The following is a 27,988-nucleotide window of genomic DNA, read 5'->3' on the forward strand; positions in this document are numbered from 1 at the left end:
ACAGTATTTTTATTTTGTGATTAATCTATTAATTGATTAATTATTTAATTATTATCGATTTCATAATAATTACTTATTTATCTTATTTCTCATCCTGGCAATATCTCAGGCACCTTTTGAGCTAGGAAGCTGTTATTTAGACACGACAGTGACCAAGTGATTTAACTATCAAGAGTATTTTAAATTTTTGATAAATTAATTAATCGATTAATTATTTTCTTTCTTGCTTTCCGGGCAATAAGAATATCTCAGTCATCCTTTGACGTAGGAAGCTGAAATTTGGGGAGAAAAGTGAAGATGTTGTTTGGCAAAAAACGTTATTTTTTGATTATTCAATTAATTGATCGATTACTTAATTATTATCGATTTATGAATGACTTATTTATTTTATTTCTCATCCTGGCAATATCTCAAGCACCTTTTGAGCTTGGAAGCTGAAATTTGGACACGACACTGAACGAGTGATTTGGCTACAAAAAACATTTTTTATTTATTGATTAATCAATTAATTAATTGATTTTTTTCGATTAATTACTTGATTTTGAAAGAGTTACAGATTCGGATGAAACGGCCATGGTTTGGGGTGGTGCTATCAGGCAATTGATGAAGAAATTAATTATTTTACAATTACTGTTTATTTATTTTAATTATGCAATTAATTAATTATTGTACACCGTTCCTTCCCAATTTGGAGTGCATGTGCCGCAAGGCAGCATCGCCGGGTGCCTTGCGATGTCGCACGCTGGAGGATTGTTTTTTATTATGCCTCCGCACCAAGGGTGCCGGAGGCATTATGTTTCCGGGTTGTCTGTCTGTCCATCCATCCGGCCGTCCGTCCGGATTTTCGTTTACACGATAACTCAAGTAGCAAATAGTAAAATTTCATCAAACTTGGTAAAAAGGTAAAGTAAGACAGGGCAATTAAGTGATTAGATTTTGGGCCAGATGTGATGAAGGTCAAGGGTCAAAGGTCAAGGTCAAACTCTGAAATTTCACTGTTGACACCCTAACTCAAAAAGTATTTGACAGAATTTCTTCAAACTTATTACAAAGGTAAAGTAAGACAGGGCAATTAAACGATTACCTTTTGGGCCAGATGTGATGAAGATCAAGGGTCAAAGGTCACAGTCAAACTCTGAAATTTCACTTTTTATGCCCCAACTCAAAAATTATTTGACGGAATGCCTTCAAACTTGGTACAAAGGTGAAGTTAGACAGGGCAATTCATTGATATAAATTTTGGCTTGATACGATAAAGGTCAAGGGTCAAAGGTCAAGGCCAAACTTTATAATTTCACTGTTCACGCTCAAACTAAAAAGTAGTTGACAGAATTTCCTCAAACTTGATGCAATGTGCTTGATGTATTTACCAAGAGGTAGAGATTATTTTGAGGTCACATTTCATGGACGAATGTCAAGGTCAGAGGTCTTATGTTCCAAACAAAATACAAACATTTTCCAGGCATAGGACATATTTTACTATGGATTATTGCAATATGGCAACTCAAGTGTTTGTGCGGGAGAGCGGAGGCATATCCGTCGACTAGGCGCAGTCAAATTACTCTCGTTAATTCGGCATGGGGGGTGTTGTGCTTTGAATGTGCCCACTACTTGTTTTTGGTTCTGTTCCTCACGATACTATCTCACTCACACACACACACACACACACACACACACACACACACACACACACACACACACACACACACACACACACACACACACACACACACACACACACACACACACACACACACACACACACACACACACACACACACACACACACACACACACACTTTGTGGTCTTCTCTGGTGCTTTTTTCATTAATCTTCGTGTCTGGCTGTATGTACACATTTTAAAACAAGAGCGAAGCGCCAGTGGGAACCAGTTTTCGCCGGTGCACAGCAGCTCCGTGTGACTCGTGGCTTTCTCACACCCCCCTTCCTCCCCTCCCCCCTTCCTCCCCTCCCTCCTCCTCTCCTCCCTCCCTCTCCCTCACCCACCCCTTCTCGTCACGAGCATCACCCATCTTCCTTGAGCTCGTTCAGCTTCACTACCTTTCCTTGGCGGTTCCATGCTGGAGGAGCACCGAGGTTACCGAGGTTACCGAGCCGGTGTCGGGCCCAGAGTGCTCGGCACGCTCGTGAGGTGGCTCGCCACTCCCGCCCAGGGAGACCCAAGCTGTGCGAGGCCCTGAAAAGGTATCTTGAGACACGACGAAGGGATTCAGCACGACTGGCCACATGTGTAGCCATCTTTACCCTCTTACCTCGCTCGGCACGTCGGCCGTTTCGGGTGTGTATCGACGGTGAAGCTTCAATGGGTTGAAAATCGCGAAACATTTTTTTTAAACCCCATTGTCGTCGTTGGGTGAATCGTCTTGGCTTGTCCTCGTTTTAACATTTATTTAACAGAATTTATTTTATTTTTTTTTTGTCCTCGTGTAAAAAAGAAGAGTCTGTAGACAGGTCTCGCACGACGTCGTCGTTGGATTATTCGTTTCGCCGAACAATGATTCGGGACTCGATTGTCCCATTCCCGCAATTCCCGTATCGGTCGTCGATGAAAAGTGTGCCCCCCCCCGCCCAATAGGTAAACCTGACCGTCACGAATCCTTGGTGGTAAATGGAGCTTTTTCTCCTCACGAAATGGCCGCTAGTCCGGAAAGCAGCCATTTCTGCGATTCGGGTTTTACGAGGCACCTTGGTGGGCACTGGGGTTCTCGAACCGAACTACGTTTCTTTCCCCATATCGAGGAAAATCTTCCCGAAAAGAATTTTGTGTTTTAAAAGCTTTTCATGTTGAACCGGTTCTCACAAGGTTGGGGGGGGGGGACGTGCGGTGATGGCGCTCGATGATCACGTCGGTTCGGTCATTGTGCACATCGTGCCGGTTATCCCTGGTGAACCAAGTGCTGATTCCACCATTAACGAAATAACAAACCTTTGTATCTCGACGGGTGACGAGGAAAAGCCGTTTGGTCCACAATCACTGGCTGGAAGGCATTTTGAATGGAAGATCGCAAAGCGGTTTAAACAAGCTCAAATGAGCAAAGATCCTCGTCCTCTTAATGATGACGTCATAAAAAAAACGAATATGACGTCATTGTGATGTATCAGGTTTGCGATAAATTATCTGTGCTAATGCCCGGCTTGATTCCCACAAACAAAATTCAAACAGCTTGCCTAGTTTCGGAGATAATGGTATAGGCGATTTCCATTAGCGGTGATATTATGACGTCAACTTTTTTTCTCGGAAGAATTTCCAAAATCGGAGATGGTTACTGCCTGCGCGTGGGCTTTCTGCATATACATGGCAAGTTTCACCAAGATCCGATGAAAACTCTGGGTTGTGAAACAAAAAAATGTCAAAAAATATGAATGACGTCATAAAAATTGATATGATGTCATAGTGATGTATCATATGTGCAGTAGTTCATCTCTGCTAATGCCCTGTTCGATTCCCGCAAACAGAATTCAAAAAGCTTGCCTTGTTTCGGAGATAATTTTTAGGAGATTTCCATTAGTGGAGATATTTTGACGTCATAACTTTTTTTTTCTAGGAGGATTTTTCAAAATCGGAGATGGTTCCTGTCTGCGCAGAGTATTTTTGCATGTATATGCCAAATTTCAGGAAGTGTCGATGAAAACTGTAGGCTGTGAAACAAAAAAGTCCACAAGAAGAAGATGAAGAACAACAAGGTGAGTAAGACTTGGAGATCCTCCACGAGGATCTAAAAAAAAACCATCCATCTCCATCGAAATTGATTAATTGATTTTATTTTGTTGATTGTGTTTGAGTTTTGTGAATACGTTGGGTTTGGTTGACTTGGCATTCCCAGATGAGTACGTATGAGATCCCAGGTTCAAATTCAGCTCCTTGAACAGCCCACTCAATCCCACTTTGTGGGGTCAGTCAGCCCGGGTGACTTGGGGGAGGGGGCGGATGAGGATGGGGCTCGTGTGATGGCTCTGACCCAAAGTCATTCTGGAACGGGTTTGCTCGCAGGCCTGACGTTCGACTTTGACAGGAATTGATCATTTGTTCAGGGTGACAGCCATAGCTCACCTTATCTCCACGAAAGACGCTGCAAGTTCTTTAACGTCCACCAACAGGCGACAACCAATGCTGGCAGACAGGTCCTTCGGTTTAATCTTCGAATGAGTCGGTTTGAGTTTGAAAGGTCCAATAAAACCTCACCTGAGAGGTTGGAGACCTAACTTCCATGAGACTGGCATCATTAGAAAGGACATGTCAAAAAGGTTCTGATTCTCTTCTATTTTTTTTTCTTTCCACGTTGATTGAAAATATCTCCTTCCTCAGTCCTGGTGGTGCCTTGTCGAGTCTGTCTTTGGTGCACTCTTCCCCCCCCCACCCCTCCTCCTCTTGTGTTTGCTTCCAAGTCTCACACAATCCCTCACTCCCTGTCCCTCTGTCCCTACCATACCTCTTTGTGTGTAACTGCTCCTTGACGCGTTTTTCTCATCTGAGGGGTCGGGGATGTTTCTGGCAACACTCAATTTAAATTCTTAGGTCAGTGGCTTCATCCTCAAAACCTGCTCCGCCACTCTTACTTATCCTCATTTTGCTTTGCTTGGCCTGTTGTTTGCCATACGTCACCTTCCATCTACTTGGGAGTCATCCATCATCACTGCATTCCACTAAAAGGCCCTCATAACACACCCTCTTAACTACAGGCCTATTAGCTTACTTTCAGTTACAAACAAAGTTGTGAAATCTATCATTGCAGTTGGCCTAATCTCAGATGATCAAGACAGTGCCTTGGGCCCAATCCTGTTCTTCATTTTTCTGATTATGTGGAAACTCCTTATGCTTTTGCTGGGACTCCACCCCATGCTGTTAGTTTCCTCATCCTTCAGATATGCAGGCAGCAGTCTGTTCCCTCTATGCAGACTTTGATATAATTGGGAGCTGCTCCAACACTTGGAATACGTCTTTCAATTCTGGATGATCTCACACGTTCACTCTGTATCTACAAAAGGACCGTCTGGTGAACCCTCCCATCTATTTCCTTGACAAACCGCTTGAAGATGTTCAGTGTCTCCAACCCGTGGGCCTTACCATTAACCGCAATATCTCTTGGGCAGACAACGTACCAGGTTTGCATTGAAAGCAGCAGCCGACTTGGCACCCTCCGTCATGCCAATTCTTCATTCAGGAAATGTTAATGTCTGCTAACATACAAGGTCTTCATCCGCATCTCAATGGAGTATTGCTTTCTCCATTAGGCTGGCAGCCCTGCCTCACACCTTTCACATCTTGATGCCCTGGAGACCAAGGCCCTCAAAATTATTGAATTCTCCCATGATGAAACCGAATCTTTGGGACTGTTGCACCTGCATCACAGATGTGTTATTGGCCTCTTCTATCGCTTCTTTTCTGATCTTGCATCCTCTGTCATGTTCCCCCAACTCCTCTTCAGTTTTCTCCAGTGTCACACGTTCTCCCAGTAGCTCACTTCTGGTGAAATTCCCAAAATCCACGCTTGTTTCTCACTCACCACTCATTTGTGCGTCTTTTTTTAAAATCACTTTTGGAACCAACTTCATCACTCTGTTCGATCCCTACAGAGTTTGAAGTCCACCCCATTCCTTATTGTTTCTTCCCTCTCCCACCACATATATATATATATATATATATATATATATATATATATATATATATATATATATATATATATGTGTATATGTGTATATATATATATATATATATATATATATATATATATATATATATATATATATATATATATATATATATATATATATATATATATATATATATATATATATGTATGTATATATATATATATATATATGTATATGTATATATGTATATGTATATATGTATATGTATATATATATATATATATATATATATATATATATATATATATATATATATATATATATATATATATATATATATATATATATATATATATATAAATATATACATATATATAGATATATGCCTGGTGTTGGCGCAGTGGTTAGGGCAGCAGCTTGGGATCCAAAAGGTCCTGAGTTCAAGCCCCTTTGGGCCACTGAATTAATACACCAGGGGGTTGACTCAGCCTGTCATCCTTCCGAGGTCAGCGAAATGAGTACCAGTATACTGGGCCGGTGTATACCCTGGTTAAAATAGGTGTACCATATCCCTGTGTCGTAAGAGGCGACCAGGGTTGCGTCAGGAAGGGCATCCGGCGTAAAACATGTGCCAAATCACTATGTGGATCATACGGATGATCCGCTGTGGCGACCCCTGACGGGAGCAGCCGAAAGAAGAAGAAGAAGATATATATATATATATATATATATATATATATATATATATATATATATATATATACACATATATATTTTTTAATTTCATTCTCTGTTTCCCCTTCCTTTTGTTTCACGACCCTCCTTGCTGTGCTTGAGCTTGAATCCAGCTTGTTCACCATCCTCCCTCCCCCCCCCAAAAAAATGCAGTCTCAGCTTGATGAACATGAGCCTCACTCATGTGCTTCAAGCTGAGAACCTCTTCCTCTTCCTCTTTTTCTTCCCTCTTTTTCTTCTTCTTCTTCTTCTTCTTCTTCTTCTTCTTCTTCTTCTTCTTCTTCTTCTTCCTCATCCTCTTCCTCGTCCTCTTATTCTTCTTCCTCTTCTTCTTCCTCTTCTTCTTCCTCTTCTTCTCCCTCTTCTTCTTCTTTCTCTTTTTCTTCTTCTTCCTCTTTTTCTTCTTCTTGTTCTGCTTCTTCTTCTTCCCTCTTTTTCTTCTTCTTCTTCTTCTTCCCTCTTTTTCTTCTTCATTTTCTTCTTCTTCTTCTTCTTCTTCTTCTTCTGCCCTCTTCTTCTTCTTCATCCCTTCTTCTTCTACCCTCTTCTTCTTCATCCCTTCTTCTTCTACCCTCTTCTTCTTCTTCATCCCTTCTTCTTCTCCTTCTTCTTCTTCTGCCCTCTTCTTATTCTTCTTCTGCCCTCTTCCTCTTCTTCTTCTTACTCTTCTTTCCTCATTCTTGTAAAAAAAAAGAAAGATGTTCATGGTCGAAGAATATTATACCAATTCAGTTGTAATTGTTTTGTGATATTTTATCACGAGATTTCCTGATTATAAACTATTTTCAAGTTCCCCTTGTAATGATGCCAGTCTCCATGACATCATCAAACTAAAAACAAGAAGTGGCAAGCATTTGAAATGGAAAATCCTGTGCCTTAATGCTGAAGTTTTATAAAAGTAAGATGCTCACAAACTACGTAGCAATACTGAGTTTTTTTCCATCATGACCAGGTGTTTTGTGTGTTCGTCAGCTGATTAAGGGTAACTGCCAATTTATTTTCTTTTTTAAAAGTGATCATCTACATATTACATCCACAGATGGGTGGGTAAATATGAAGAAACGGTGCATGGAGAGGGGATCTTCCAAAAGGAGCAATGTGAAATGATCACTGGATTTTTGGAAATTCATGTCCTCAGCACTGTTTCTACCTCACCGATGGCTTCAGCGACAGATCGAAATGGTTAGCATGAAGTTGTAATAAAATAAATAAATAAATATTTGGGTTGGGGGGGGGTGAGACCTCTGACTTTAAAGCAAAGAACAGAATGAATGCAGGAGTAAGGATATGAGAGTTGAGGAAGAGTGTGGAAAAATGCTGGTAGAGAAGGAATGTGATTTAAACAAGTGTTTTTTTTTTATTTGAATACAAAGTCGAGGCTCATGGAAGAGGTAGAACACTAAATTGATCAGAACACAACAGAACAAAATTACCCCCGTGTGGGGGTGACGGTCATCTCTATAATGTTTTTTACTATCATCGATGAACCATTGCCAGATATCTCCTAAAATGACAGACTAGATAGGTTTTGAAAATGGCGACTTTCACAACTTTCGTGACCTCGTGACATTGACCCTGACCTCAAATCCGGGAAAAAATATGTTGTTGGGTATCACTCATCGACCTCTACCCACATACCAAACTTCATCAAGATCGGAAGTAAAAAGTTTTCTTTGTACCGGGAGGTGTTTTTGACCATCTTCCAGGTTACGTGGCGGCCAAACGGGATGGAAATTCAAAAATCTGTCCAGTTAGATACAAGATAATATTTTTTACTATCATAATCAATAAACAGTTGCCGAATATCTTGTAGAATGGCAGACGAGATAGGTTTTGAAAATGGCGATTTTTATAACTTACGTGACCTCGTGACCTTGACCCTGACCTTGAACCCGGACAAAAGTTATATCATTGTGCAACACTCATCGACCTCTACCCACATACTAAGTTTCATCAAGATCGGAAAGAAAAATTGTTGATGGACGGATGGACGTACGTACGGACAGACGGACGGACATTTGGTCTGGCTTTATTAGGTCATCTCGGTAGAGATGACCTAAAAAGGGACAGTAAGTAGAGGGGTGCGGGGGGGGATTGAGACACCAACTACAGTGTTGAAGGACAAAATAGAGGGAGACGGAGAAAGAAGGGAAGTTGGAAGGAAAGAGGGGTAGGAAAGGGATGCAGACAGGGTGGACAAGATGGATACAGAAGGAAAACTCTCAGGAAGGAGAAACTGGAAATTTGAAAGGAGGAGGGATAGTGGGGGTGTGGGGGAAGAGGGTGGTTAGCAGAGATAGAAAAGATCATGGTTTTGGATTGGGGATGATCTGAGATGGTGCTGAACAGCTGTTTTGATCAATTGGAGGGAACAGTTGAAGAGAATGTAGAAGTTGGTTCCACAGGTGGGGAAAAAGAGGCATGAATGAGTGGAGGTGAGCAGTGATCCTGGATTTATGGAGTTTCACCAGAAGTGGGGTGATCGTGGACATGTACGCCCGGCAGAAATCTGGAGGGTGGGGGCAAAACACGGAAAGATCAGAGGATGCAAGACCAGAGGGTGGTCGAAGATAGAGAGCTCCCCCCCGAACTGTCTGCAATGGGAAAGTGATAGGCCCATAGACTCAGCTCCATCACGAGATTCCACGAGACTCAGCTCAGAGATTCCAATAATCTCGAAGGCTTGGTTTAAACGTAAATCCACCATGGAATTATGTTTGTAAATTTATTTTGTTCATTTTAATTTGGTGCAAGATCTTAAAATGGGTAATACCATAAGTGTAGCAATGTTGAGGGATTAGGATGCCAGAGCGGTAGAAGGGTGGGGGGGGGGGGAATTTAAAGGCACAAAAAAGAAGAATTGTAGCACCATATCCTCCCATTTATTGATTTAGGGGAGAAAAAAATATCTGAAGTTGCAAATTGAAGAATAAATTGAGGCCTTAAATCAAACTAAAGAGCGACACAGGAATTGCACAGATAATGACACTAGCGATCAAAACAGAAGTACACCAGTCAGCTGTTGTACACCCATAAGGTCTCAAAAAGGAATAGAGCCCATATGTGGTAAGATTTTAAGTAATCATGATACCGAGAATTATCAATCGTAACAACTAGTTGGTAGTGTGCTGCACTGCACGATCGCTATCCCAGCGCATTGTACACAGCCCTATGGCAGCTATCGGTTTGTCAGGTCATTCGTTGCTGGGGTACGTGCGGTGTCTTATCACAGCAAAAAATGACTAAATACAGGACCAATTGCAATCGATGAATCCTTTTGAGGAAATTTTGAGGTCTGCCTCCTAACCTCCTAAAGGATCCGAAAGACTTACGATGCCAAAATTATTGGCAGTCAAAGGATATGATGCATTTTAGAAACCTCTTACACCCTCTGTTGGTTCAGCAATGTCGTCAGACCTTTTTGGGCATCCGTGTGAGAAGGAATTTTCTGCCTTCTCGAACCTCTCCTGGCAAAAGGCAGGGGAAAATTACATACTACTCCCTCCACCCCTTCCTTCCCCCACCCTTCTTCGGCATCTCAGGTGAGAGGGAGGGAGGAAGGAGCAATAAGTGAGAAGTGCAGCCGCATATTGAACAGGTGTGCACAATTGAAGGTCATTCTCGGGTAATTTCATTTTTTGAATTGGTAAGTAGAATCTGCATGGGCCTGAGCAAATAATTTATACAAATGCATGATTAATTGGTTAGCAATGATTAATAACAGTAACGGTTTAATAAATGACGATCTGGGAATTGTTTTGCTTTGGAGTAATGTTTCTGTTCAAAGCTTGAATTGCAATAATTGCAAAATCTATCGAGCGGTGTAAGATCATGGTCTCATTGCTCCAGACCTCAGAGATATAAAGGTTTCTGTCTTTTTCCTTTTTTTTCTCTCTCTCTCTCACTGGTGAGTTGTATTTATGGGAATGGTGACAGTGATATGTTCGTTAAAAGTATGAATCGTTTCTTGTCCACGTGACCTTTTCTCTTCGATGCCTCTCCAAGGCAAAATTTAGTTTTTAATTGCTCGGTAAGCTCCGTACACCTTTATCTCAGTATTGCTTGGTAAGCCATGTACGCTTTTCCGACCCCATAGACCCATTTGAGTAGTGCGACTGAAACAGAGGGGTGTAAACTGCCAACCCTTGTTACACCCATGGGTGCAACAGATATACGTGGCCACATAAGTGTGCCACTTATGGGAGACCAGCATCATTAGAATGCTATTTTAAGTTGATTTATAAATACCGAACTTTATTTCTAAAGATGTTTTGCCTTTTACAGGAGCAAAACTAGAGGGGGAGCACTCGGTAGAGTGCAAAACCTCCGCTGCCAATACTGCTGGGTCACTTAAGTGAACCTGATATCCTATTCATTGTAGGTCAAAACGGATCAGACTCTACTGAACCACGATTGAATAAACTAAACTAGATTGACGCACATGTAGAAATGCCAAAAAAAAATCGAAATTTTTTTTGAAAAAATTTACAAAATTTGTTTTTTTTTCTCGAACAAATTTTTTTGGGGGGGTTGGAAATCACTTAAAACATGTAGAAATGCAAAAACAAAAATTCAAATATTTTTTCAAAATGGCCACCATAGCAGCCATATTGGACTTTGGACCAAGTCTAAAATCTAATGGCATGATCCTTGGACCATACCTAATCCCCCACCAAGTTTCGTCGAAATCCATCCAGTTTTTCCGTAATACTGTTCACAAACAAACAAACAAATAAAAGACCCATATCTTGCCAAAAGGTGACCACGTGTGACTTCTTTAAGGTCACACTGAGGTGAACAGAGCTGCTATCCACCAGGAGCGACTCCTTGAGGAATATCTGCCTACGAGAGATTCCGATGAGAATCGTTCTACAGAGTAACCATGAAAAATATGTGTTTGCCTGATAACGTCACCAAATGACGTCATAATGTCTCAAGCTTGACATATCAAGAAAGCACTCATCGAGGTGTTCAATTTGAGGTACTACACGATATGGTTCCTAAAACTTGAAAATTTGACTTTGGGGTCAAATATGTTTGACCTCAGGCGCTAACCATGAAGGTCAAGGCCAATCGCCACCAAAAACTAATCAGCTGAGTGCCAGACCATGAACTATATTCCCATGAAGTTTGAAGACGATCCGATCAAAATTACTCAAAAAATAAGGGTTTTGTCGACTCCCCTGATTTGCGACAAAGTGACCTTGACCTTTGACCTTGACCTTCAAAATTTTATGCGCTGAAAGGGACCTCTATAGGCCTCTGATATGCGAAGTTACAAAAATTTCCAATGATAACTGTGCTCTGCAGAATTTTTTATACGTGATTACAGACAAACAAAAAAAAACAAAAAAAAACATACAAGCTGACTAACATATCTTGCAAAAACTTCGTTTTGGCAAGATAACAAACAGACAGGGGTGAAAACAGTAACCTCCATCCATCTTCGATGGTGGAGGTTAACTAGAGGGGGAGCACTCGGTAGAGTGCAAAACCTCCGTCGCCGATACGCAAGGTCACTCAAGTGAACCTGATATCCTATTCATTCAATTTGACGTCAACAGTGCTCACAGAGTTATAGTTTGCAACTTTCCCTTTTACTTTTAACTTTTACATCCTCAATTCATTCGTCATAACTAGATTCCTTGAGAGAGAAATTGATTTTACGTGGGTATATCCACCTGAAGTTCCAAAATCAGCCGCAATTATAATTTTGGCATGTTTTTTTTTGTTGGAAATCACTTATAACATGTAGAAATGCAAAAAAAAAAATCAATTTTGTTGAAAAAAAATTAGCAAATTTTTTTTTCTCAAACAATTTTTTTTTCTCAAACAATTTTTTTTTCGGGGGGGGGGGGGATTGGCAATCACTTAAAACATGTAGAAATGCAAAAGAAATAAAATTCCAAATATTTTTTCAAATTGGCCGCCATAGCGGCCATATTGGATTTTGGACCAAGTCCAAAATCTAATGGCATGATCCATCCATCTTCGATGGTGGAGGTTAATAATCCTGTCGTATTTGTTCAATTGTTGTATTTTTTTAATGAGTTCTTGTTGTACTGTTGCATTGCTAATCATATAACTTCATTTTTATTATCTCATTATGCAAGCTTTCCGATGTATCAAAAAAATCTTTTTCCGTAAATAGTGTAAACAAGATGCCAGGGTAGTTTATCATTAAAATAAATCCTCACCTTCAATGTTGTATGTGCCATATGCCACTTGGAACAAGGTGTATTTTCTCAGCAAAGGTATATTAAAATGCTGATGTGCACTCCACTGCCTTTCACCATAAGTTCTCATTTGTTTATCTTCCCAAAACTGATCTGAGTTTGGGTGAAGATGCTCATGGCCCTTTATCAAAAGTATTTTCAGATATCCGAATTGATAATATGCAGATGACCCATGAGGTATATTAAGGACATTTATGCACTAAATTTTGGATTGGGGTTAGGGTTGAGGAAATCTGTCAGGGTGGGGGAGGGAGGATAAATTTAAAATTATACAATATTGAAAAAAGCATTGTAAAAAGTATAAAAAGTGTTTTGAGAGATTAGAGATTATACAAGAGAAAAGCAGAGTATATGAGGGGGTGTGGAAAGGAAGAAAAGTTTCATTGGAGACATAGGTAAAGTAGAAGACAGGAAAGTGATCCACCTTTGTTTGTGGACACACAGGCTGCGGTGAACCGGATGAAATGGGGTAAAGCTCCTTGGATCTGCAGCATCCATGCTGAACTTCTCAAGGCTGGTGGAGATGCTGCACACGTGTCGATGCATGCAGTTCTGTGCTCTGCCTGGAACACAGGCATCATCCCAACTGACTGGAAGAGGGGCCTTGGTGTCCCTCTCTGGAAAGGGAAGGGTGATCACCAGGACTGCAATAACTTCTGAAGGGTGATGCTGCTCTCAGTGCCGGACAATGTCTTTGCTCGGATAATTCTTGATAGGGTTCGCCACCATCTACTTGGGCATCAGCCCAGAGCAGTCAGGCCTTACACCAAAGAGGTCAACGATTGACCGCATCCTTGCTCTTTGTGTCCTCACCGAACGCAGATGAGAGTTCTGGCAGGGGCTGCTTGCAGACTATGTTGATCTGTGTAAATCGTTTGATTCAGTGAATCAGGATGCCCTCTGGAAGATTCTTGGTCTTCGTGGGGTGCCACCAAAACTGATCAATCTGATGTCTGAACTCTACACTGATACTGAGAGTGCTGTGAGATGTGGTGATACCATCTTTGACTTATTTCCAGTTGTTACTGGAGTTTGTCAGGGGTGTGTACTGGCCCCCACACTTTTCAGTGCTTGTATGGACTGGATTCTGTGGAGGATGTCGATGAGATCAAGCTTCGGTGCATCGTTTGGGAATGTCAAGATCTCTGACCTTGATTTCGCAGTTGATGCAGTCATCCTTGTGGAGACTCTAGATATCCTTTTGGGGGCCATCAAGGTGCTGAATGAGGAGTCGGAGCTGCTGGGATTATGGATTTCCTTGGTCAAAACGAAGATCCAGGCTTTCAATGACATGTTGGATGCTGCTATCTTGTCTGTACCTGTTTGTGGTGAGGATGTTGCGGTCATGGAGAGATTCACTTACCTTGGCAGTGATATTCATGTCTGTGCTGGCTGTGAGCCAGAGGTCAATAGACGTCTGGGTTGGGCCTGGGGAGTCATGGATTCACTGGATCATGAGGTGTGGCGCTGTCGGTACCTGTGCAGGAGGACGAAAATTCCGAGTCTTCAGGTCCTTGGTGCTTCCAGTCTTGCTATATACGGATGTGAGACTTGGACTCTGGCCAAGGATCTGAGATGGGGACTTATCTCCTTTGGTTCCAGGTCTCTTCGGAAATCTTCGGCTGTCGCTGGTTGGACTTTGTGTCCAACGAGCGGTTACTGAGAGAGACTCAAATGAGATTTGTTACCTGCATAGTCCGTGAGCATCAGCTGCGGCTGTATGGACATGTGGCTCGTTTTCCTGATGCCGATCCTGCTCACCAGATTCTCTTGCTGAGGGAGCCTCGTGAGTGGAGGAGGCCAATGGGCCGACCACATGCCTTGTGGTTGCAGCAGGTTGTTCAGCATCTCAAAGAGATGGGGATGGGCCAGGCATCTGTCTGAGGGATGGCCAGACGGAGGCCCCTGGAGTACCGGCAGAAAGTGGACGCAACGACGCGCTGCTTCGGCGCATGCTCCCGTACCTCAAATTTTCTCCTTTGTTATCTCCACCACGAAAGGTGGGTGGAGGTTATTTTTTCACCTGCTTGTTTGTTTGCCTGAGAGCAGGACATCTAAAAAAAAGTTGTGGACGGACCTGGATGAAATTTGGTGGACAGGTTGAGTGTGTGTCCCCGACAAATTGATTTGATTTTGGTGAAGATTCGGATCCGGATCCGACTACTCGAATTTTTAAAGTGATTCTTCACCATTGAAGACCACACGAGGTGGAGAGGTTCAAGATAGGTTCTGGGTTTCAGCTCACCTGTCCTCCGAGCTGGAGTCGGTTATTAAAGGCATCAGCCACCATTTCATGTGTGTGTGTGTGTGTGTGTGTGCGTGCGTGCGTGCGTGCGTGCGTATGTGTGTCCGATCTATGTTATTAATTTTTATTTCATTTTATTTTTGTTACCAGGTAACATTTGAGTAGCTGCAGCCATGGCAGCTGCTTATCTCAAGTTTCCACCTCCCAAAGAGTACTCCAAAGTCCCCGATGGAGGCTGGGGATTTGTGGTGATGGTGGCATTCTTCTTCGTCGAGGCATTCACGTACGGTGTGATCAAATCATTTGGGGTGTTCTTCGAGGACCTGATGAAGCATTTTGGCACCAACGCGAGCTCCATTTCCTGGGCGGTCTCCATCTGTGTATTTTGCATGACATTTGCAGGTGTGTCATCAGCTAGATTTGGACATTTATTTCGAGTAAAACACCCCTCGTTTGTTTAGGGCTTTTTTCTGCTCACTTCCTTTGTGTTGCTTTTGTGTTTTTTTTTCTCTGGGATAAAACTTTTGCCATTTTCAATGTGTTGATATTAAATAAACAGCTGATGTAAAACCAATGCTGAGTTAAAATGAAAGCCTTTATCCACATGTGGAAATGATAAATGCATGTAAATGTGTAAATGTGATTTGCATTAATTATTTCATTGTATTTTGTCAAATATTTTTCACCCCAAATGCAGCATATTGAGATTTTTCATCATGTCGACATGGCTGAATGCATGGTTATCACAACAAGAACATTTTCTGTTTTGTTCATGTGTGCCTGTTTCACCCTGTGGGTCTGCTATGACCACGTTTTGTACACAACGCAAGGTGTGCATACGAACATGCATACGAACGTCTTGTCGCCACAACAGAAATGGGACGTGATTGACTCTTGTCTTTCATTTCAATGACGGACTGGTTTCTTGGTGTTTCTTGACACGCCTCTCTACCTACAAGGTTCTCACCCACATTTTTTATCGTTGTTTGCTTTGCCTGGTACAGCTTGCTGTTGTGTGTGCAGCCCCCTTGTCGGTGTTCCTAAGCACCCGATTCACGTGCCGTCACGTCGTTATGCTTGGAGGGATCCTCAGCAGCGCCGGCACGCTCGCAGCTTCCTTCTCAACGAATGTTGTTGCTATGTACCTCTCGCTGGGACTTGTCACTGGTGAGAGCTTTGCTCATTGATCTTCCGAATACCTTTTGGTGTTGATTTTCTTTCATTCCTTTTTAGGTCATCTCTTCGGGCATGACCTAATAATATGGGTGTTGATGTCCTTCGATCCGTCCGTCCGTTCACAATGAAGTTGAAGCGGGAGATCTGGTCATTAGTGATCCTGATAGAGGTCGATGAGACGTACACGATGGTATGACTTTCAAGGTCACCGAAGGTCAAGGTCACGAGGCCTTTGAAGTTGCGAAAATGACAATTTTCAAATTCTATCTCCTCCTACATTTCTCAAGCGATCTTGAATTTGATTGTGGCATATGAATGCATGGGACAATATCTAAATTTGGTCGGGACAGATTTTCGAATTTCGCTTTCGTTTTCGCGTCACGTGACTTCAAAGTTTGCAAAAACCATACCTGACATTAATAACCGTACCGTAACCATACCTGACATTAATATCGATTTCATTTGTTATTACGTGGAAGCACGTATCTTTGACAGTCAAAACTGAAGATATGTAATGCTCGAATATCGAACAGTCGAATAGATGTGCTAAATGTGCAATCTACATAAAATGTTTTATGCAATTAGTCAAGTTTCTCGCAGAGATGACCGTCACTCCCGCACTGGTGTATTTTTATTTATTTTTGCCATTTGTAAAGTTGGCTTGACTTTCAGTTGATCCAATACATAATTTTTTTTTTTTTTTTACCAGAACAAAAAGAACAGCAGAAAGAGGGGGAAGGGGAGCACTTGAATATTAAGTTAGAGGTTTAGAATACAGGGAGACTTTGAGGGAGAAGGGACATTGGGAGCAATGGGAGCAAGAGGATGACACAGGGGGTGAACAAGTTGGATACAGCTGCAAACTCACTCTAAATCACAGAAGTGAAAGGCAAAGTTGGAAGCACAGAAAGAGGTTGGCTTGGGGGTGGGGGGGGGGTTGATTGGAGTAGAAAAGGTGATGGTGGTGAATAACCATCTTGAAGCCCTGGAGGGAAGAATGAGATTTAACAGACTGAGGAAGTTGGTTCTATACATGGGAAACAAGAAGAATGAATGAGTGGAGGTGAGCATTGAGTCTGGATTTAAGGAATTTTACCAGAAGGCAGAATTTCACTAGCAGATTTGGTGTGTTCTGTGGAAACATAGTGGGGGAAACGCACAGAAAGAGCAGAGGGTACAAGACCAGAAAGGAGGCAGTAGAAGAGACCACCAACCTGTTTGCGATGTCAAAATGATAGGCAAAGAGACTCAGACTCAGTTTATCTCGGGAGATACCAATGATTTTGAAGGCCTTGGTTTCCATGGCATGAAGGTGAGCAAGGTGTGAGGCAGGGGTGCCAGCCCAGAGGGGAGAGCAGCACTCCATCAAGCTACAGATGAAGGCCTTGTAGGTGGATAAAAGTACGGATGTGCCAAGGAAATATTTTGCATGATGGAAGATGCCCAGTCCACAACTGTTTTTAATGCTAACTTGGACATGTGGTTTCACGAGAAAGATCATGGCTAATAGTGAGGCCAAAAGGTTTGAGTGACCGAACTTCTCCAGTCAATCAAACGTTTGGTGACAATTATGTGCAGATTGCAGTGTTAAGTCTTCTTTGTTACAAGTTGTATCAAAACGTGAAGGTAATTATGTTGGCAATTCCTGATCAAAATTGCTGCAAATCACGTCATAATATTTTTTTTGGCATGATTATCCACAACTGTACGATACATCTGTGTGATTCCTGTCATGGTAAGAAGGTTGCATTGATAACTTAACAGTGTTGTTCTCTGACAATTATGTTAATTTGGAAGATGCCATTGGTTTATAAACATTGGTTTCCCACAAACAGAACTAGTCCATGGTTTATTTACTTTGTCTTTTACATGAGTTTCTGCAGAGACAACATTTGATGAACTTCATCAACATCGTTGTCAGGAAAGCACATTCTGCTTACCCATGATAACTCAAGATTTAAAATGTTCATTCCTGGTGGAACCTTTTGCCATCTTTCAGCTTTGCTTTTGGTGGGAAGCGTGGGGATTTGTGATGGTGCGCCATCGACTTCGCTTTCGTTGATAATGTACAGACTCCTCGGACCACAGCTTCATCAGGGCCTATCCTCATTGGAGATTAGCACGGTGACTATAATCCAAATATGACGTGGCCATCTGGTAGATTATTTCATGTTGTACCTATAACAAATAGTTGTAACCATAATTCTAAAATCATCTGCCATCGAAGGGACTGAGCAACAAAGCTGAAACCTGGACAATATTTGAATTGGCAAGAGTTGACTTTTGCTTTAGACTCTGTAGTTCCTACATTTAAAGGCATAATGGTTGTGCAATGTTGCAACAAAGTGTTAAGTGGTGTGTTGTCTGTGTTGCATTGCAATGCAATGAAAAGCAGGTCTGCTTTTATCTTTTTCATATTGTGTTAGAATAACAATGTTATCAAGGAGAAAAAGACATAAAATGTCACAGCCCCCATGGTTTTAGTAATATTGTTGTACAGAGTTAAAGGGCTAACCCATATTTATTTACAACTAAAATGGCCGCCAGTCTACCAGTTGTCCATCTTTGATCTGATCGCAAAATAAAGTGAGGTGTACGTGTACGCCATAATGCACTGTGCTTGTGCCAAGTTTAAACAAAATCGGAGCATGAATGTCGAAGAAATGGATGGGGACACGTTTAAGTAACATAATGTCCGACAGTCGGCCATCTTGGATCTGATCTCAAAAACAAATGACATGCACATGTCAGCGATCATTCATTATCTGGGTGCCAAGTTTGAACAAGATCGGTAAATGTATGTCCAAGAAATGGTTGAGGACGTGTTCAACATCGGGTTTTTACAACTAAAATGGCTGCCAGTCGGCTATCTTTGATGGAATCGCGAAACAAAATGATGTGCTTATGTACACCATCATGTGTTGTCTTTTGTGCCAACATTGAACAAAATCAGTCCATACATGTCAGAGATATTGCTGTGGACGGACAGAGAGACGGATGAGACCCAATCCATAAGCCCCTTTTTGGTGGGGGGGGGGGGTAATAATAGATATGACAAAGTCCAACAGAAAATCCTGGAAAATCGATTTATCAACACCTGTGCCCACTACAAAATAAATATATATATATATATATATATATATATATATATATATATATATATATATATATATATATATATATATATATATATATATATATATATATATATATATATATATATATATATATATATATATATATATATATATATATATCTGTTCGGCCTTTAATCTCTACTATAATTCACAGACCGGTGTTTGTATGTTTGTTTGTCAGGCTACTCCTACAGTTCTGGCCCAATTATGTCCAGACTTGCTTCAGAGGATCAGCATAACCCCAATTCGTATATCGGGGTGTTTTTATCTTCGCTGGTGGTCTCGGGAGGGTGAGGGGGGTGGGGACTCAAATTATATCTTTGTAAATGTCTATCGTGTACAGCCGCCTCCAGGTGAGGGAGGGTATTACAAGTCTCCACCATTTACAGTACAGTATTCCTGTCCCCACGTTTTCCATTGTCGTGAGGTGTTTTTAATTATAAGGAGTAGTTATGTTTTGCTTCATGCATGTAACCAGGGTTATTTATTTTTCCTATACACCACCAAAATAAAGGTATGCATCAGAAGAACGTGTTGCATGCTTGGAACAAGATCGCCCACAAGGCGGGTACTCTGATAGTTCCTATAAAACACAATATTTCTGTTTGTTTTTTTGTTGTTTTTTTTGCGGACCTTTTTTTTCGCTTTCATTAAGTATTGCATATTGTGCATTAAATTTGAGTCAAAATTGTCAATGCTTCAGTAAGTATAGTCACTGGGGCCTGCCATCTTGAATCTGGTAAGAAGAAGATGGTCGCCTCCAGGCTTTATAGTTATCTGTCCCTGATGTAAAATGGCAAGTTGGTCTCAAGGGTCTGGACCTGGGCAGACTTCCCACGCTTTGTCCTTGGATTTTATTTTTTGTTGTTGCTTGCTTTAATTACACGCCAATAGACAGCTTCCTTGTTTATTAAAAAAAATATATATATATTTTGGGCTGATAAAAGCCAGCACTGATTGCTAAAACTGCAATTGTTGATGTGCATTATTTTGCAATTCGCGTGGGTAGAATCCAAGTGCCCACTGTTACATCTCCTTCTAATTTATTATTATTATTGTTACTATTATTATTATTATCATGAGGTTGCTACAAAATTGAGGCTCGTGGAAGAGCGAGGTGACGGGGAAAAAGGCAATGCACCGACAGTGAGGGAGAGGAGGAGCAGGAGGAGGAACAGGAGAAGGAGGAAGTAGGGGAATTACCAACCAGGAAAGGAGGAAACATAGCAACAAACCCAAACAAGGTCAACAAGAGCACAGATGCACAGCTAAGGCATTCAACAAGACCTGCAAGTACATTACATCAACAAATTATAACCAACGATTCACAAAAACTGTTCAAGACTTCCTTTCAGGTATCCTCAGCATTAAAAAAAACTCGCTCTCAGATAAGGGAAGATGGCATCATGGCTGCAAAGGAACCTGAACCAGAACACAAGTTGTATTGGTTAATTTCACACTTTAAGTGTCAATTTTCCGAGTGTGTGTGATACTTGGTGGTTTATTCGACATGGGGGGGGGGGAGTGGGGAATAGTAAACCTCTTATTTTTAATGTTGTTTGCATTGTTCCCATTTCTGACTTTTGGTGTTTCCAAACCTTTGTTCACGATTTCCACGTGATGACCCTCTTTTATTGTTTTGCATTTCACATAACCTGGGTGCAAATGTGATGGTGCTGTAAATTGTATGGCTTGGATCTTTTTGGTGCATTTGTGAAACAGTGCTGGGTGTTTGCAGGTTTGGGCTTCTCTTTCAGCCTTTTTCCTTGCCTCACCTCACTGTCAATGTACTTTGACGAGCGCCGCTCACTGATAATGGCTGTGGCTTCCACTGGAGAATGCTTCGCAACGCTGCTCCTTGCTCCTGGTAACAATAAGCATCTTACCTTTTGTATCTCAAAAATTAATTGATCCTGGAATGAAAGGTCCAAAGTCTCCACCCCCTTTAAAAATTTTCACCTTTTGTTGCCTTATAGTCTGGAATTAAATTGCATGAAATCAGACTTTTTCACCTTTATTTACACATCGTAACCCACAACTTCCAAGTGAAAAACAAATTATACAGTTTTCAGAAATTAATTAAAAATACAAAAGTAGAATATGTTGGTTGGATAAGTGTCCACCCCCTGAGTTAATACTTGGTGGAAGCACCTTTGACAGCAATTACAGCTGTGAGTTTGTTATGATAGGTCTCTCCCAACTTTGTACACCTTGATTGGACAATATTTGCCCATTCTTCTCCACAAAACTGTTCAAGCTCAGTCATGTTGTGTGGGGGGCATTGATGGACAGCAATCTTCAAGTCATGCCACAGATTTTTGATTTGATTTAGTTTGGGGCTCTGACTGGGCCACTCAAGGACATTTATCTTTATGTTCCAAAGCCACTCCAGTGTAGCTTTGGCTATGTGCTTTGGGTCATTGTCATGCTGAAATGTGAACTTCCATCCCAATTTCAGCTTTCTTGCTGAGGGCAGCAGGTTTTTTTCCCCTCTCAGATTCTTATGTATTTTGCTCCAGCTATTTTCCCTTCTATCCTGACAAGTGCTGCAGTCCCTGCTGATGAGAAACATCCCCATAGCATGATGCTGCCACCACCATTCTTCACAGTAGTGATGGTGTTCTTTGGTTAATGTGCTGTGTTGGGTTTGTGCCAAACATAACGTTTTGCATTTCGGCCAAAAAGTTCCATCTTGTTTCATCAGACCACAAAACTTTTTGCCACATGGCTTCAGAATCTCTGGAGTGTTTTTTTGCAAATGGGACTCAAGGTGGGCCTTTTTGAGTAATGGCTTCCTTCTTGCCACCCTACCGTACAGGCCAGACTTCTAGAGTGCTTGGGATATTGTTGTCACATGCACACAGTGACCAGTTTTTGCCATAAAGGCCTGTAGCTCTTTCAAAGTTGCCATTGGCCTTTTGGTGGCCTCTCTTATCAGTCTCTCCCTTGCTTGGTCATCCAGTTTGTAGGGATGGCCTGATCTCGGCAGGGTCTTGGTGGTACCATATGCCAACCACTTCTTAATGATTGTCTTGACTGTGCTCTAAGGGATATTCAAGGCCTTTGAAGTATTTTTATCCCCACCCCCTGATTTATGCCTTTTCACAACTTTATCCCTGACTTCTCTTGAAAGCTCCTTGGGGCTCATGGTTGAGTCTTTGCTGTGAAATGCATTACCCAGCAGAGGAAACCTACATGAACAGCTGATTTTCTTCTGACATCATCAGAATCATGGCAATTTAACACAAGTAGAGGTAAATTAACTTAGTGTGTAATTTTGAAGGTGATTGGTTACACCTGAGCTAATTTACAATTTCTATCGTAAGGGGGGGGTGGACACTTATCCAACCAAGATATTCTAATTTTGTATTTTTAATAAATTTTCTGAAATTTGTGGAATTTGTTTTTCACTTGGAAGTTGTGGCTTACGATGTGTAAATAAAGGTGGAAAAAGTCTGATTTCATGCAATTTAATTCCAGGCTATAAAGGCAACAAAAGGTGAATATTTTGAAAAGTGGGTGTCGACCTTCTCTAAGCATTGTGTGTGTAAGTGTGTGTGTGTATGTATGCATATATATTGTTACGAATTTCGGCCCGCCTGGCGTGCGATCGGCCGCTTCCCACTAATAGCAACCGCGTCACCCACCGGACGGACAATTCAGTCGTGACCCTCCTGAAACTACTGCCAGGAGCCAGTCACGGGTGGGGGTTTAACCTCACCACAACCCAGTCCGCATTCTACCCGCGCGAAATAGGGCGAATCGCCGAATGTCGATATACCTAAGTACCTGCGCGGGTAGCGTACCGAGGAGTTGTACCACGCCGCAGGTCGGCTCCGGACACGAACCGCTTAATCGGCTCGTTCCATGCTAAGGGGATAACCGAGCGGAGTTATCGCCGACCTCGACGGTTCAGATTACTTGCAGGTCTTCTGTCTAAACCCACTACCAATCCCTTCCGTGATGCAAGATGGAACTTTCAAACGGGAAAAAGACGACGAACGGGATACATTTCACGCAAGGACATTGATTCTACAACACGTAAGCAGACAAATAGGAACAACAGGCAAATAGAAACAAAAGCAGGCAAAGAAAAGCAAGGGAAAGCACTACGACCGAATATAATTAATAAATGTACAGTCATTTAAGCAGTTTTACTTGACAGGATTTACTTGATAGAATCCTTGACAGGATTTCCACGAAAACATTCATTCAAAAGCAAAGGAAACACAAGAAAAGACCCCCTCACAGACAAGGGGGTCAGGCTGGACCACTTGGGTCTTTATGACACGGGACCTGGGAGACCGAACGGGTCCCGCGGGACCGTAGCAGGTTACCTGCACCCTCGAGGTGCGACGGTCGGCGAGCCCTCTCCGACACTCTCCTCTCATGCGCACCTCGACCCTGGACCACCACTCTCAACCCTCACGACTTGGCGCCCAGAGGGAGAAGACGACCTCGACGATCCAGAGAGAGAATCCGAGTTCGACCTCGACCACCAAGAGACGAGGAAGCGCGAACCTCCGACAACCACCAAGAGAAGAGGAAGCGCGAACCTCCGACGACCACCAAGAGAAGAGGAAGCGCGAACGACGAGAGTGAATCCGATTTCGACCTCGACCACCAGAAGAGAGCGGATGACGTCGACGAAGAAGAAGCAGAGAGCGTCGACAAAGAGGAAGCAGAGCAATCCAGCACGAAGAAGAAGAGAGAGCGAGCCCCGCGTGTGGTCTGCCTTGTATAGCGCGGGGCTCCGCCCCTTCACTCCACCCCCTTTTCGGCTCCGCCTCCCTTCGAGCTCTTTCGAGAAGCTTCGTGAAAAGGGCCGTTCCCCCTCCCGACCGCCTCACGCCCCGTGTCCACCAATCGCGAGCGAGCTCTTCGCAACTTCTCGTGCCAGCGTTGGCAGCGCAAAACGGCGGGAAAACTCGCGCGTTGCTGCAGGTCTTCTACAGGGCCTTCGTTCGACGTTTTTGGACGGTCCAAAATAACGATAGCGAAAGAAAAACGGCGAACTCAAAGGATCACAGCCCTGTGAACACGGAAATTCCCTCTAAACAATGGTGGGGAAATCTAACTACACAATTACTTATCGTCATAACTGATCTAAGGTCCCTTTATGGTGTATTGCGAATTTCCACAGCCATAACAATATATATATATATATATATATATATATATATATATGTATATTATAACCGTATTTTCCGGTGCATGAACTGCACCCCTGTTTTCACCCTCAAAAAAAAAAATTTAAAAAAACTTATCCGCTGTGTTAACCACACCCATGTTTTTCACCCTCAAAATAAATTAATATATTGATCATTTTATTTTCTGATCTTGATCTAAATACGTTTGTACGTTATCTTTGTGCGGAACAAAGTGACGGAGGTATCAACATGCTTACAGCTCTATCTGTGATAGAATTGTGAGGACAGTTCCTTGGACTTCATGGTAGAGTTTCCACTCTGAAAACTGTGGGACCTTGGATAGAAAGTTGTGTATCTTTCTAAATCATGTACAATCCATGGAATTGGCCACAGGTGGATTCCAATGAAGGTGTAGAGACATCTCAAGGATGATTAAAATAAATTGGATGCACCTGAGCTCAATTTGGAGTGTCATAGCAAAGTGGATGAATACTTATCTACGCAAGACATTCCAGCTTTTCATTTTTCATTAATTTGTAAAAATTTCGAAAAACATGTTTCACTTTGTCATGATGGGGTATTTTGTGTGGATCCGTGACAATTATTTAATTTGATCCATTTTTAATGCAGGCTGTAACACAACAAATGCGACAAAAATCGAGGGGTGTGAATACTTTCTGAAGGCACTGTATGTACTACACGAGGCAAATATTTAAACCTCTTTATACCTTGATGCATTGCAACCTCTCTTACCCGACCTCATCTTTCAGGACTTGAGATGCTGAAACAGCACATCGGCTGGCAGGGAGCAATTCGCGTCGTTGCTGCGGGACAGCTAACGATCGTTGTTTGTGGAGTTCTGATTCGACCAATTTTGATTCTCCCCAAAAAGGAACCGCTGATCATTGAGAAGAAAAATAAAGATAAATATATAGAGGAGAACGAGCAGACACTGGTATCTGTCGATTCTGGCATCTGTGTACATGCAGCAGAGGGCCGCTTTGTCATAGATGTGTACAAGGATATTGTGGATCGTGATAGTTTGGAAAACAAACATGTTGATGCACAACTGAATGATGCAGAATCTCTTGAGGCCCGTGCGTTGTACAGAACAGATTTGTCATTAAAACCACAGTCCAAAAAGGCTGAAGATTCAGAATACGAGGTACCGTCGAATGAGCCGAATCCTATAGAAGACAAAATGTCAAAGTCTCTGGACCTTTCAGTGTTACGTGAACCGAGCTTTATCTGCTACTCACTCTTTGGCCTTTTTGCCACGCTAGGCTTCTTCTCACCGGGCATGTTTGTTGTGCCACTTGCAGTAGCCTCTGGGGTTCCCTCACAAATTGCGACCTACCTCTTGTCTGGCATGGCTGGGGCTGAGCTGCTCGGCCGCTTTGCTGCTGGCTTAGTCTTCAATCGGCCTGCCTTCCCTCGGGTACATCTTGAGCTTGTCTGCAGTGGGTGTTTGGTGTTGATCCTCTTTGCATTCCCTATTGCGCACATGACCTTTACCGGACTCATGGCCTGCAGCATCCTCTTTGGTCTGGTTTTTGGGGCTGTAGCAAGTACACACATCCCACTGCTTGCAGAGGATGACATCATAGGACCTTTGAGGATGGCCTCTGGTGTTGGTGTCTACGTCTGCATCCAGAGCTTCTCCTGCCTTATTGGTCCACCGCTGGCTGGTAGGTAGGACATGGGTGTTCTAACATGCCGAGATATTTTGCTGTCACTTTTTTTTAAAGTCTATATATCTTATGTATTATTTCCGAGTTTGTGGTTTCGTGTCGCGCTATCTTCGACTTTGTTCTGCGCTCGAGTCACGTGATATTCAGCTTACATTATCTCAAAGACCATATGAGGTGCATGGTACAAAAAAAGTAAATAAAATGGTTCTGAAACAGTGAAATCGTATTCCACTTACTGCATTAAAGTAAAATTACTACTGATACTCTGCATCAGTTCCTTTCTCAAACACACCCACCCCAACATGTCGCGCAGAGCGCGGGTTATGCTAGTTTGCATTAATTTAAGGCTTGTAGTGGAGCTTGTACAGAAGTCACATGTAGGAGAAAGACGTGAGTCGACATCAGTGTACTCTCATGTGAATTACAAGGACAGTAGAGAAATACATAGAGTTGGTTGCCCTTTGTATCTGAATGCCATTCACATGAAACGTGTGAATTACCCGATCAATTTTGTTTTATCGTGTAGGAGCTATTGCCCAGTTTTGTTGATACCTCTATCCGAGGGACGGCACACACATTGAATGCCTCCCTCTGCCTGCAAAACATCAGGTTGACAGTTATAGCTAGGCCGAGATTCGAAGCCAGGTGAGACAGCTCAGAGGTGAGTGTGCGTACCTCTAGGGCCTCGGCCATCCTGCCAGCCCAGACAAATGCGTATCTTAGTGTATATGGGATTTGAACTTGAGTTACAAGAAATGAGAGCCAGGAATTTCAGATGGCAAAACTAAGCAGACCAATTTGAACGTTATCTGATCCTTGGCTCTTATTACAACTCTCGATAAAACATGTTGCAAGGTTTATAACTACTTTGGTTGCTTTGATTTCCTGTTGATGAAAATAACTGTTCAAGTATCACATCGTTTTCCAACCTTCACCTCTGCACTGTAGGCTGGCTGGTGGACATGTCTGGTGGAAACTACCTCATGGCATTTTATTGTTCTGGCACGGGTCTCATTGTTGCCTCCGCATTCCTGGCCCTTGTGAGGCCTTGTAAACTGGGTCTTTGCCGTGACACCTTGTGCACAACTTACCATAAACCTCCTGTTGCCATGGACCGGCGAGATGTTTTCGAGCTGACGCTTCCTGTCGTCGCACATTTTGACAAGGAAGATGCCTTTTTATATATGGACACGAGTGTCATGTGAGTAGTCGAGGCCCAGCACTATCTGAATTGAATTTTCCACTGAAACTGCACAGTCTCCGCAGAGCCTTGAGACCACTTACTGATTGTATTTATTTTTTTATTTTTGTGGGTTAGTTGCAGCGGGAGATGGGGAGGGGGGTGTTTGAGGGGGAAGGGGGTGGTCTCCAATGTTTTAACTCTACTCGCGTCGCTTGTTTCGTACTGATTATGCGAATATCTTACTTAAGAAGGATTTTGATACCGTCGTGCATTTGTAAAGAGGAGTAGGTAGATAGGTTAGTACTTTCTTGAAGTGAGTTGCTCACTTATGGAGTCATTCGCATGACAGAAGGGCCGAAGTTTTGTTGATACCCTGACCATGTTTGTTCAAATTTTTTATCGGGACATTCGTTGGCCGAAGACATTGTGATTTTCATTTTGCACTGCATTTTTGATGTTGAGCGAGTTTTGTGGCTGTCAATGCAATTTATTTTTCCCACCCGAATCGTGATTGTCTGGAGGAATGTACTTTCGTGCCACTCGAAGGGATTTTTTTTGCTGCCTTCCTGTTTTAATAGCGTGAAGTGCCACTAATTGGTAACTTGCTTGTCTCGGAGTAAGATTTGTTTGCGCATTCCTTTATTTTGTTTGCTTTTCATGTTGCCTGCGAGTTTCGGGTTTCGGAAAACTGTGCAACATTGGCTTTGCACGTGTTTCTGGGTATATTGCAACTTGAATCAAGATTTTCATTCCAATAAAGATGCATCTGAACTTTTTTCTGTTTGTGGGTTCAGTGGTTACCATTTTCTTTCCAATGCAAAT

At 42.3% G+C, this 27,988-nt stretch overlaps 1 protein-coding gene across 6 annotated transcripts; it reads left to right on the top strand.

Annotated features, from left to right (window-relative positions):
* Positions 1 to 1,973: 1,973 nt before the first annotated feature.
* LOC147034651 (monocarboxylate transporter 7-like) lies at positions 1,974 to 27,942 on the top strand. Of its 6 annotated transcripts, none has more exons than XM_085886798.1 (7): positions 1,995 to 2,205; positions 3,567 to 3,705; positions 14,980 to 15,231; positions 15,853 to 15,996; positions 20,881 to 21,009; positions 25,063 to 25,980; positions 26,932 to 27,942. In XM_085886798.1, the coding sequence occupies exons 3-7, from the start codon at positions 15,003 to 15,005 to the stop codon at positions 27,186 to 27,188; spliced, it is 1,677 nt and encodes a 558-aa protein (XP_085742924.1). In that variant the 5' UTR covers positions 1,995 to 2,205; positions 3,567 to 3,705; positions 14,980 to 15,002; the 3' UTR covers positions 27,189 to 27,942. The 6 variants fall into 6 exon arrangements, with proteins under 6 accessions (XP_085742916.1, XP_085742924.1, XP_085742934.1 ...); XM_085886808.1 differs by lacking the exon at positions 3,567 to 3,705 and adding an exon at positions 7,388 to 7,530; XM_085886790.1 differs by lacking the exon at positions 3,567 to 3,705 and having other exon boundaries at positions 1,974 to 2,205.
* Positions 27,943 to 27,988: the final 46 nt, after the last annotated feature.

This window comes from Eptatretus burgeri, chromosome 1, assembly GCF_056783735.1.
Source record: "Eptatretus burgeri isolate ZD-2024b chromosome 1, Ebu_testis_v1, whole genome shotgun sequence".
NCBI lineage: Eukaryota > Metazoa > Chordata > Myxini > Myxiniformes > Myxinidae > Eptatretus > Eptatretus burgeri.

What these genes read in the sequence shown, in the direction of transcription:
- LOC147034651 (XM_085886790.1), top strand. Translation starts at nt 15,003, where the DNA reads ATGGCAGCTGCTTATCTCAAGTTTCCACCTCCCAAAGAGTACTCCAAA. An exon ending in ATTTTGCATGACATTTGCAG is followed by an intron (nt 15,232 to 15,852) that starts GTGTGTCATCAG and finishes TTGTGTGTGCAG; the next exon opens with CCCCCTTGTCGGTGTTCCTA. An exon ending in TATTGGTCCACCGCTGGCTG is followed by an intron (nt 25,981 to 26,931) that starts GTAGGTAGGACA and finishes TCTGCACTGTAG; the next exon opens with GCTGGCTGGTGGACATGTCT.